Below are 11,522 nucleotides of genomic sequence, written 5' to 3' on the forward strand. Positions count from 1 at the left end.
GTTAGGGTTAGGGTTAGGGTTAGGGTTAGGGTTAGGGTTAGGGTTAGGGTTAGGGTACACTTTGTGTATACATGTACCTCGGGTACATATCTGTAGTACCTGATACGACAACGACCCCTTGAGCTTTACTAACTTGAAAATCGTTTTTTTCTCGAAACCTATCGATCACTTTCGACATGTGTGATTCATTATCAGCCCATTATATCAATGAGCATAATATATATGAAATTTGTATGACGTCACAGTGTAAACTCCAAAGTCCTGTAGCGCATGCGTTCATTGTTGACACACGTCTGCAGAGGGTAGATATCCTGATTCGCTTGAATCAGGTGAGCCTATCCAAGCTGTACATAATTTACAGATACCAGTTAAGCTATACACCGACGACCGTGGGAGTCAACTAGGAACTATAAGTGGAATTTTTGGTGTTCAACGTAAATCCGTCTGAACTGGGTAAATAGTGGTCAAGTTAACGACCTATACTGGCATCACTCGTATATTGAAGTTGTGCATCTGATGTATTCGAAAAACAATTCCCGGTAAGACGAACGCATTGTCGTGTTTAGAATAAGAACAATCACGCGTATTTTGTGCAATCCACTATTGTTGATTTTTCTGTAATATGATATTTTAGTTCCTCATTCATCTACTACATATCTGTCTGTGTGTGTTTGAAGCAATCATTTAATATGGTCTTCCTAATCTATGTTTCTTCTCACGAATTCTTGTACCGTACATGCAAGGGAAATGCTATGAAGCTTTCTTAATAGTGATATAAATAATATAGGCCGATATATATATATACGGATTAAAACGTCTAAACGTATCCAATTTCACTAATACTTGACCTACAGCCAACAAGGCTTGTTGGTTTTATACTCGAATTGAATCGTGACGTAAATTATTGCATGGATGACTGCGTATACATTTAGTCGCTCTTTATGTGTGGGATACCACCTACAGGTGATAGATTACGCACTGAGTGTAATCACATGCTGATAAACATTGAGTGGTCGTTTGGTGTTGTGGTGGACACATCACCACGATAGCAATCTCGAACACTTACGTGTCATATATAAACCAGCTAGCCTACCTGTACGCGCCATCTCGAAACCCGTCAAGGACGTGTGTCCAGCAAATATGGTGGACCCGGGCTCGTGCGCAAGTCTCCTCCATTTGCATACCTTATTTTTGTTTCGTTTTGCCAATAGCTGGAACTACGTTCGTCATATCGTGGTATATTATGTAACGTGTCACCGTATACATAAATATACATATAGAACCCATAGTAAATAAGCCATTTTTCCACCGAAATACATCGGTGGCAGATTAATGAAAGCGTGTTATAGCATACATACGCACGCACCCGCGTATATACTCGTTTTCATAGGTGAATGACAGTTTGAAATCAGGGCTGCTGTTATATAATACTCTCGTGTTCCTGGAAATAGGCAGATCGCTATTGTTTAGTGGGAACTTTTATTGAGATATTATTGAGAACTTATATTTGAGATTTTCAACAGATTGTTTATTCAATAATATTGGCTGCGAATAGAAAACCCGCTTGCATGGAAAGCGGTTAGATAAAGCGGGAGTGGGAGAATTTACAAATGTTTTTTACCTGCCTTCTGCATTAATAGACTAGTTGTAACGCGCCGACCTATGAAGCTTGGTTGGCATTCTATATTGAGAGGCGCTATGCGCCTACATTATCAGGTGATTGCTAGCCGTTTATTAAGTCACGCCATCAGAGGCGTCATATACCATTGAAATGCTATGGTTACAGTTGACAGTAGCAGCATTCCGTCCAAACAAACAAGCTTGAAAGCTTAGCGTAGTAATGGGGCTATTTCTATTTTGATTTCCTACCAAATAGAATTATGCTTTCGAAGCAAGTGTATTGCCTGGCAGCTAGACGGAGTGATCCCTTTGTTGACAATGGGCAAACGCTTCTCCACACTGAAAACACGATATCGTGCGCTCGCTTCAGGTGACTTCATGAAACATTACCTACGAAATCATTTACGTGACTTATGATAACTATCTTTTGTATTCTATGTCTATCACATGCACTCTGGCTGGCACGCACTTAGGTTTCTATATAACGGTTTACAGGCAAACGGAGAATAAGAAGAAGAAGAAGTAGTTAAAGAAGAAGAAGAAGAACAACAACAACAACAACATGAAGAAAAATGAGAAGAAGAAGAAGAAGAAGAAGAAAAAGCACACGATAAAAAGTTGGAAATCAGGAACACGACTTATTGTGGTTTGTTTCTTCTTGTTCCAGAACGAATGGCAGTTCAACCACCGCTGGCACCACTGACGAAGAGCAGGTCTCTCGCTCTTCACCGAAATTTACAGCATCGCACACAGCCGACGTGGAAGCATCAAACTGGTGAGTGATTTTGAGGATGATAGGCATGTCATATGTTCTACGGACAAGATGTTCGTGCTTAGTTACAGCCCTGTATTTACCATGCGTACTCACTCGTTATCCGGATTATTTTTGTTGTGCTACGGAATTATTTTTATATGTCTAACGCCATTAATGCGCCAGCAGTAAACACGGTTGGCCATCGTATATTAATGAAAGCTTGTTGCTAGGTGACGATAAACATTAGGTGAGAGGTGAGTAATGGCTGACAGAAGTAGTCACGCGCGAACAATTAAGCAGCTACGACTGACTGCTCACGCACTGGTAACTAGGGAGGCAACTATGGGCTCATGCGGCCCACCCAGCTATGCCCGGAACACATATAGTTATGGGCAGGAAAATGTACAAACGTCTAATACAAAAATCATGGTACATAATCGCACGCATTCATGCTAGTTAACGTATATTCAGCACTTCATTTACGTCATACATGTAAGCGATATGTGTGTGCGTGCATGTGTGTCTGTGCGTGCGTGCGTGCGTGCGCACATGCTCTCACCTGTTCGCACAGTTGTGTGAATAATGACTGTCCTTTCGAACTGTCTGGTTACAGCCATTAAGCCAAAACATTGACGTTTTTCGTTTCAGAAAGTATATGTTAACGTGAACATGGGTGTAACATAGTAAACGCACGGAATGGCTTCATTCTGGATGTGAACGCCACTGGAAGTTTTCTGCGAATTATTTATGCAAGCAATCGAGGCAATAATGATAGTTGTTGCGCAGTAGTATTATTAAATAACTGAAAGGCTTAATCGCTCATGACTCTCATTATAACTACAGACAACAAATCTGGGTGCCTCCGTTGAACGATGTCGCTACCGTACACCGAGCACGTGGATATGACTCATATGCCATATAACTAGATAACCACGGGCCTCGTGATAGTTGGATCAATGCGTATGAGTGTCATTTTTCGTTGCCCGTGTTGTTCGAAAGGTTAACAGGAATCCCTATTGAGATTCGCACAATTAGCTGATGAGGATTTCGCTAGAAGATCTAGATTGCGCCATGACCGGATACCCTTGGCGTGCCACGTGTGCATTTCCTCTCCAAACTAGGCATAAATATCAATTCGTATCAAAGGAAATACTCATTATATAATCACAGCACTTATAGCATCACAAAAATCATGTCCCCATTCTAAAGGTTTCGGATAAACTCTACTAATGTTTCGGTTCTTAGATCGTGCAAGCGGTTATGATCTGGCGATGTGCAAGTAGCAGCAGTAGTAGTGCAGTCTGTTGATCTTCAACAGCCGTAATGATCATCGTCTCTAACTATTAACACTGCAGACCTAGTGCTAATTGTGGTTGGTTCTTTCAAATTCATGATTATGTATCAGTTTCTCGTTCAGCCATGTCGATATGGTATCTAAATTGTTGGTTATGTATCTGTTTATACGTTCAGGCATGCCGATGGTAGTTAAATGGTTGTTTCTGTAAATCTTAATCATAACCACAACTATTCGTATTCGTGCGTGATTCTATGGATGTACTATTCTACTGTTTGTACCGTTCATACTGCCTCATTGCGCTAGCGCTCAGTAACCTAGTAATACTAGGCCTAACAGTTACTAGCCAAAGGCGTGACTGTACTCTGCATATATATAAGATTTTGCACGTTTCGTACCAGTAACTGTGTGTGCCGCGCACTACGTGGTGTGGTGTGTGTGGTGGTGTGTGGTCTTGTTTGTTGTTTGTGGTGTGGTGTGCTGTGTGTGTGTGCGGGGGTTTGTGTGGTGGTGTGTGTGTGGTGTGTGGTCTGTGTTTGGTGTGTTGTGCCTGTGTGTGTGGGTGTGTTGTGGCGGTTGTGTCATGTATGTGTGTGTGTTGTGTGTCTTGGTTGGTTGGTGTGTCGTTGTGCGTGTGCTCGTGGTATTTGCCCGTGACCGTGCGTGCGTCCGTTAGGCGTACGTGCTATTAATAGTGCTGATTTGCATAATATCTGTAGTGACTTTGTATTTTTACTGGCGTTGAGAATTACGAGGGGAAAACTCCCGAAACGTTGAGGGAAGGTTCTATATCATTATTCCAGCAAAAACGTCCTATGCGCTCAGTTAGCTAATCGCAAATGCAGTTAGTCTAAATCGCATTTGGGTTCTCTCATTCCGAGTTGGCGTCTTATTCTCGAATCACAAAAAATTACTCTGATATTTGTCTTTGTTACCTAGATAATTAAATAGCTCCGACTCCGCCTCCCGAAACGTAAACCCTACCCACACACATATTATATATATGCTACTATATATATATATATATATATATATAAATCTCTTACATATCGCGTCTGATTAGTATGGTAGATTGTATGGGTGTATGTATGTTGTCTGTATGTGTAGACTAGGGCCTATTCAATAAACATCACATATCTACAGCTGACCGCAACATTTTGTTGTTCAAGTCATTCAATTTATACAGGCGTGGTATCTTGCGTACGTCCAGCGACCCCCCCCCCTACCCCCACGTCACCGCATTACAATGACACTGTTATTAAACAACGTAAAACCCACGTCTGGCTTCGCAAGGAGAAAACGTAGCTTGTCTTTGGACAGCGGTACTGTTGCCCAGGGTTTACCTTAACCTGTGTAGCACAGACGGGAATTAAAATGTACATTTTTCTGTGGCATCTTCCTCACGGCAATCAGGTCTAACCCAAAACAAAAGGCAATCCGTTGCAACACTTATGACATATATAGTATCACACGAAATGCCTACGGGACTGAATATATCGGTCACATATCTTTCGTATCTCCCGCCGGATTTAGCTCCTTTATACTTTATATACACTATGCTATGTGTAGCGCTATGCGCTTTGCAGCTACGCAACGAAGCATGATATAAATATTGCAATATAGACATTATGTTTATTATACTGAGGTAGGAATATATGTGTTACACTAGAGCGTAACTCTCGGTGCTTTTCTGTTTGGAATGTGAAGTCCTCTCTCGGAGCACAGAGGGAAGTCAGTTTCCATTCCTGATCGCCTTGATTGGCAATCTAGATACGAGAGCGCGCCTTCAACCAGCAGCCAAGAAAGGTAGCGAAATTCAAACTGTATGTACATGACGGCCTATATCAAGCGCACGCACGCACGTACGCTAGCACGCACGCACGCACAGATACACATGCTGTCGGTGTGTGTATGCATGTGTATGTGTGCGTGTGTGCGCGCGCCTGCGTGCGTGCATGACCATGTGTGTGTGTTTGCATGATGAGTAAACGCCTATGTGTATATACGCCTACGCTGGTTTGTTGAGATTACTCGATATCTGTTCGTTGCCATTAGACGTCTGCTCGCTATATATTCGTTCAAACACATTCTGTGTGAATAAATGACAGTGAATTCATCGACAGCTATGTAATGATAAGTGATAATGTGCGTGTATTAAACACGGGTCAACAGCTCGTGTAATGATGTACTGTGCGTGGACATTTGAATAGATATTTGAAAGATTTCATGACAATCGCAGTCACATATTTTCGCGCCACCGCACCTTCACACATTCGCACACCCCTTCTGACATTAAAGTAATTTTGAGAGATGGGTGGGGCATGTTACGCGCTGATAACGTTTAATCTACACAAATAAACTCAAATATTTCTAAAATATTTTTTGTATGATACTTTCAGGTCAATTTCCGTCCCGTACGATACTACGTCTTTATCGATTAAATCAGCCGAGTCAAGCATATCATTAGGCAGCAAATTCAGTTCCTCTGTTTCTCTTCCCTCGAGGGTAAAGTATTCTTGTATCCACCTTTCTTTTACGCACACACGCGAACGTGTATGCATGTGGGCGTTCGTGCGTGCGTGCTCACGTGCGTGCGTGCGTGTTTGTGTTTGTGTGCTTATGTGTCGATGGTGATTGTTTATTGTCATTTTATGCTACATCTATATCTTGTGCACCATGTAATGGTGGATAAGTCACGCATGACTTTATTTTACTTGTAGGATCCAACTAACAAGTTAAGCAGTCATTCCAGGAACACAAAATTTCACCGTGTTTTCAAAGCCATTCCTATAGACGAACGGCTGATTAACTGTACGTATTCACATCTGCATTGAATCTGTACAATAATGTAGTTAGCTTATATCAGCCCTGCTTATATGCTACTGGCTAGAGAGAAGAGTTCTACGCGTATAGGATGTGTGTATTTACATGTTGGCTACTGTCAATTCTAGCTTAATAGTATACGTTCGAATCTTTGAGATATTTATATATTGTCATTGTATATTTGTAGATTACTCCTGTGCCTACGATGCTGAAATTTTACTGCAAGGAACCATCTATGTGTCCAAAAACTGGTTCTGCTTTTACTCCAACATCATCGGTTACAAAACCAAGGTATTGCGTTTCACGCGGGCTATCCTTGGTAACAGAACTCAGGAGACGTATACCGTAAATGACAAGAGTACGCAGAAAGCGGTGTGCTGATAGGGTATGGTAGCTAGCCAGAAATCGAACATCAATAGCAATATTGATTTTCCAAACCTTCAAAACTCGACGTAGCCTGAAGCAATCTGACTATAGTTGCTCCGATAAATGCCATCGACTAGTCATTTGTTACCTAAATAACTATTTACTAGAGACTGTTATAACACATTTATGAAAAATCAATTTATTCAGCAGCGCCCTATTATTGAAAACGCGCGCGCCTTACGATGCCATATGCAATAATAATAGTTGCTGTGGCAGACATCTTTTTAGTGAGAGATCGCGGGAAGCTACCCTGCCATACGTTCAGCACGCGCATCAGATTAGCGACACTATCATATCTCACTATGGTACCGATATATATACTCCTAAATAATGTACGAAACTTCACGACAATGTATATTAAACGGCATTGCATCCAGGCGGTCAGCACCTTGAAATGGTTTGTTGATTCGGATTAGCCGCTGGAGACGTGGGCTTGCATACCGTATGGTGTCATGAATTTAATGCGATGTACCTGGTCTCAAAGGCGATAATAGACGCCTTGGTCGTAACGACACCAACAGTTGTAAAATTACAGTAAATTTTAATTTTTAATTTTTAATTGAATTATTCTAGTAGTAATCGTATATAATCATCGTAAAAATGGTGTGGGGCGCACATGTGAGGCAGATCGTGATGTCCATGGTGGGAGACAACGAATATTATGAAACAGAGTAAAGAAACTGAGACGATGAAACATATACATATACATATACACATACACATACACATACGAGTACACGTACACGTACACGCACACATAGGTACGTACACGTACCGTACACAATAGGCACGTGCACGTACACGTACACATACACGCACACGTACATGTACACGTACATATACATGTACCTCTGGGCAGAGAGATGAAGATACGTTGCCCATAAAGTAACATTTAGTTGCCCATAATCCGACATTTAGTTTTACACAAGCGCTTTCATCTTTATAGAATCTTCGGGAAAATTTCTTTCAACTGAAGATTCTATAAAGATGAAAGCGCTTGTGTAAAACTAAATTTCGGATTATTCGTTTTTTAAATATATCTACTAAATATCGTGCAATCTAAGAACTTTTCTACTATATCGATATATGTATATATATGTGTATATATATATATATATATACATATATATACATATATAGATATAGTAGAAAAGTTCTTAGGTTATATAGTTTATATATATTTATGACGCTATGTTCTATTCATTTGGAATTTAGGTACTAGTTACGAATCCATTTGTGTCAGTGTAATCTTTTCTTTGATATATATATATGATTATGGCTATTTTGATATCAAATATCAGATTGTCATACCGGCCGCGTCTGTCGCGTCCATCACAAAAGAGCGAACTGTGCTTATACTGCCAAACGCCATCCGAATAGACACGGCGAAGAAAAAGGTAATCACGCCACGACTGCGCACCGTCTCACAGGTAGAATAGCGTAAAAACCCGTATTTCGCGTAAAAGCAGAACAGGTAGGCCCTATGTACACGAGTGGCGTGCAATCAATATATTCACGCAGAGTAATAAAGGTAGACGGGGAGAAGAGCAGACAGAGGACGGGTATACAGTGACAGCGCGAGCATAAATAATGAAATACAAACCAGCAGAAGAGTGCCGTACGATTAAATTGATCATTTGCCGATGTTTCTGGCAGTTTTTTCGTACATGCGTGCAATAGCCGAGCTACCTTCGCATCGGCCTCGTATATCTGCTTTTATCATTGCGATCAATTACTCTGTAGTCGGCCTCGAATAGAACCGTTGCTTTATTTCTTATATTGTTACTACATAAAAAATCCCATCGTATAGACGACAGTCACTATACTGTTACAGTTTCACGCTCTGCTTGAACCCGCTAACGTGTGACATGGCCTATATATGATACGAACATCAGTCTCGTGATCAGGTCTAGAACCTCTCTGTAAACGAATACTATAGGTGTTAGTATTATAGGAGCGGCAAAATCGAACCCTAAAAATGTTTTACGAATAGTATAATTTACACTCGCCTACTTATATCCACAGTACGTGTTTAGATCGCTGCTGAATCGAGACAAGACATATGATCTACTGGTTCGGATTTGGTACCATTCTCTTGGCAAGAATTATGATGAGGTATGATTTTCTGGATATATGCCAGCAGACCATCAACTATAATTTACCTTGATCTATGCAAGGTTTAAAAAAAATTAACTGCGGTTCAGCACAAGTAACGTTTTCATTCTGATTGTCATGTATGTTTGATTGACAATATTTCATTAGTGCAGCCGGTAGGTATAGTAAGTCACTCGCTATCCATTCGTACACGTGGATACAATGCGTGCAAATGTAAACACGCGCAACGTGGATCAATGTTCTAATGAACGTACCCAGGAGATCGCTGATGCTGTGAGAGGTTACAGAGTCGGATAGTCAGTAGCAGTGCGGGGGTTTCGTACCAATGCTTGTGTTTTCGCGAGTCTGCGTCATACGCTGTCATTGTGATATAGGCGCGCGCGCACATGCGCATGCGCGCACACACGCGCGCAGGAACAACAATGTCAAACACAACCGACTTTCCGTAAAAACGAATAATGCGGCTGGAAAACCAACTAGCAGGCGCGCTCATCAACGCCTACCTAGCACGATCTCTGATAACTAACAAGCCAGGACGCAATCAGAAAAAAATGGTAAAGTTACAAACATGTAGTAATTAAACAAATCAGAGCAAATAATTGAGAGTAATAATGCCAAGCAACCTTTATTCAACTCAGCGCGAGAAATGGCAAACCAATGTGATAAATTTTCTATACGCTTGTAAAAGACATCCCAGAAACTGTATTTTCAGAGTTAAGAAATCACGCGAACTAAATATCTGGAAAATTTTGATGTAGGATAAATATTCAGATAAGTGTGTTTGCGTGTAATGTATACTCAGCAACGTATAATGTAGGCCTACATACAGAGACGGACAATGACCAAGGTAACGCTTATATTACCCGAGAATAGAACATCGCCGATATGAAGGCATAATATACACGACACTTATGCAAACACAATAATTCACAAAGACGAGAAACTTGAGTAATAGCCGGCATGCTCAATAATAGCATAAAGTTGTGATTGAGGGAGTATTACTAGATTGAGTGCGCTCCTGATACTGTGAGTAGACTTATTGTAAAGTGTAGTTGGTAAGCAGGATATCTTTGTATCTTTATTTTAGCTTAGCAATTTGTCGTTTCTGGGGACAGGTCGTTCCACAGTTAGCCCCTTGAAATTCAGCACATATAAATCAGTCAGTCTCTTTGCTGCTCTTCTTTGACAGAGATTACGCACGTGCGTACTTATATGGTAAGGTAACCATTAAAGAGTTCAGGCAACGTATTGTGCTTGTAAACCGAATTTCCACAAAGACGCGTAAAAGCGGCCGGATAACCAACCGGATAACCAACAGGCGCGCTGTTGTCAGTTTATTTGTATAGTGTTGCCAACACTGATGAATTATTTGAGCGTTGTTGGGTAAGCGTACAACGAAGAGTGCGAATCTGGCTTGGCTTTTTGTGGTTATAAAATAATTTTGCGAGGTTTCGCGTAGTGGAATTACCTCGCTTCTGCTTACTCTGTGCAGCGTACCTACGTGAGCTTGTATAACTGCACGCCCGCCTGTCTGTGCTCGCAAGCGCGTTTATAACATGTACGCAACGCCTCCGTGTACACTTGTGCGTGCGTTTATATAGTAATATTATACAGCCAAACTTCGCCTGTCAAAAAAAGAAGCAAAGTTGCAACACTTGCTTAGCTTGATGACGGTTAGCTAGACCAGGTATGAGAACGCCTAAATGCATGCAGGAAGGGAGCAATGGATGGTGGAAGCAGGAAGCATAGAGCGGTGGATGGGAAAAAAATTAAAAACTGACGGAGTATATTCGCTCGCGTATAATCAGAGGAGTCGATGAATCGTGACGGTTTATACGTTTTACTGGGCTGTTATAAAGTATACGCGAATTAGAGGGTAAACTAAAGAATTCTTGAATTTATCTACTCTTGACGATATGCTTCGAATACTGTATGCGCCTGAATAACGAATCGAACAGTAATCATGAATCATTAACTGTATAATTATCACGAATAAAACAGACATTTGTATACGTTGACGACACGTGCGTATACGGCATAGCATCCACGAAAAACAATGTTGGGGAGGCGTAATTTTGAATTAGATGATTTCTCGGAAAAAAACGACGTTAAATGTATCTGGTAAAGCTGGTAAGGGTGCTTGACAGCAATTGCACGATATCACCAGCCTGTACGCGCTCTCTGCAGCCATTCTCAATATCCACATGTAAATATGTGTGTGCTCGTGCGCAGGAGAGCACTGGATCTGCGTCCACACGAACCATGTCGCCGGTCGCTGAGCTGCACGGAGATGACGACGACGACATCAGCCATGGTTCGACAGAGGTGTCACAAACCAGCGAGAACGAGATCCAAGAGTCAATATCGTCTTGTAAGCAGCAGCAGCAGCAGCAGTGTGTGTGTGTGTGTGTGTGTGTGTGTGTGTGTGTGTGTGTGTGTGTGTGTGTGCGCGCGCGCGCGTGTGTGTGTGTGTGTGTGTGTGTGTGTGTG

General features: G+C 41.5%; 1 protein-coding gene across 2 annotated transcripts in view; it reads left to right on the plus strand.

Moving 5' to 3' along the window:
- Window positions 1–11,522, plus strand: part of LOC106804867 (GRAM domain-containing protein 3-like) — a 23,555-nt gene that overhangs the window by 3,182 nt on the left and 8,851 nt on the right. Inside the window, exons 1-9 of one of the 2 annotated variants that reach the window (XM_014806236.1) lie at window positions 297–539; window positions 2,288–2,395; window positions 5,376–5,474; window positions 6,068–6,173; window positions 6,389–6,479; window positions 6,679–6,782; window positions 8,219–8,314; window positions 8,943–9,032; window positions 11,265–11,403. In XM_014806236.1, the coding sequence (XP_014661722.1) occupies window positions 517–539; window positions 2,288–2,395; window positions 5,376–5,474; window positions 6,068–6,173; window positions 6,389–6,479; window positions 6,679–6,782; window positions 8,219–8,314; window positions 8,943–9,032; window positions 11,265–11,403 (856 nt within the window). In that variant the 5' untranslated portion in view covers window positions 297–516. Of the gene's footprint in view, window positions 1–296; window positions 540–2,287; window positions 2,396–5,375; window positions 5,475–6,067; window positions 6,174–6,388; window positions 6,480–6,678; window positions 6,783–8,218; window positions 8,315–8,942; window positions 9,033–11,264; window positions 11,404–11,522 lie in introns of those variants that run through there. The other variant, XM_014806235.1, reaches the window with a different exon arrangement.

Source organism: Priapulus caudatus, unplaced genomic scaffold, assembly GCF_000485595.1.
Source record: "Priapulus caudatus unplaced genomic scaffold, Priapulus_caudatus-5.0.1 Scaffold90, whole genome shotgun sequence".
NCBI classification, from domain to species: Eukaryota; Metazoa; Priapulida; class Priapulimorpha; order Priapulimorphida; family Priapulidae; genus Priapulus; species Priapulus caudatus.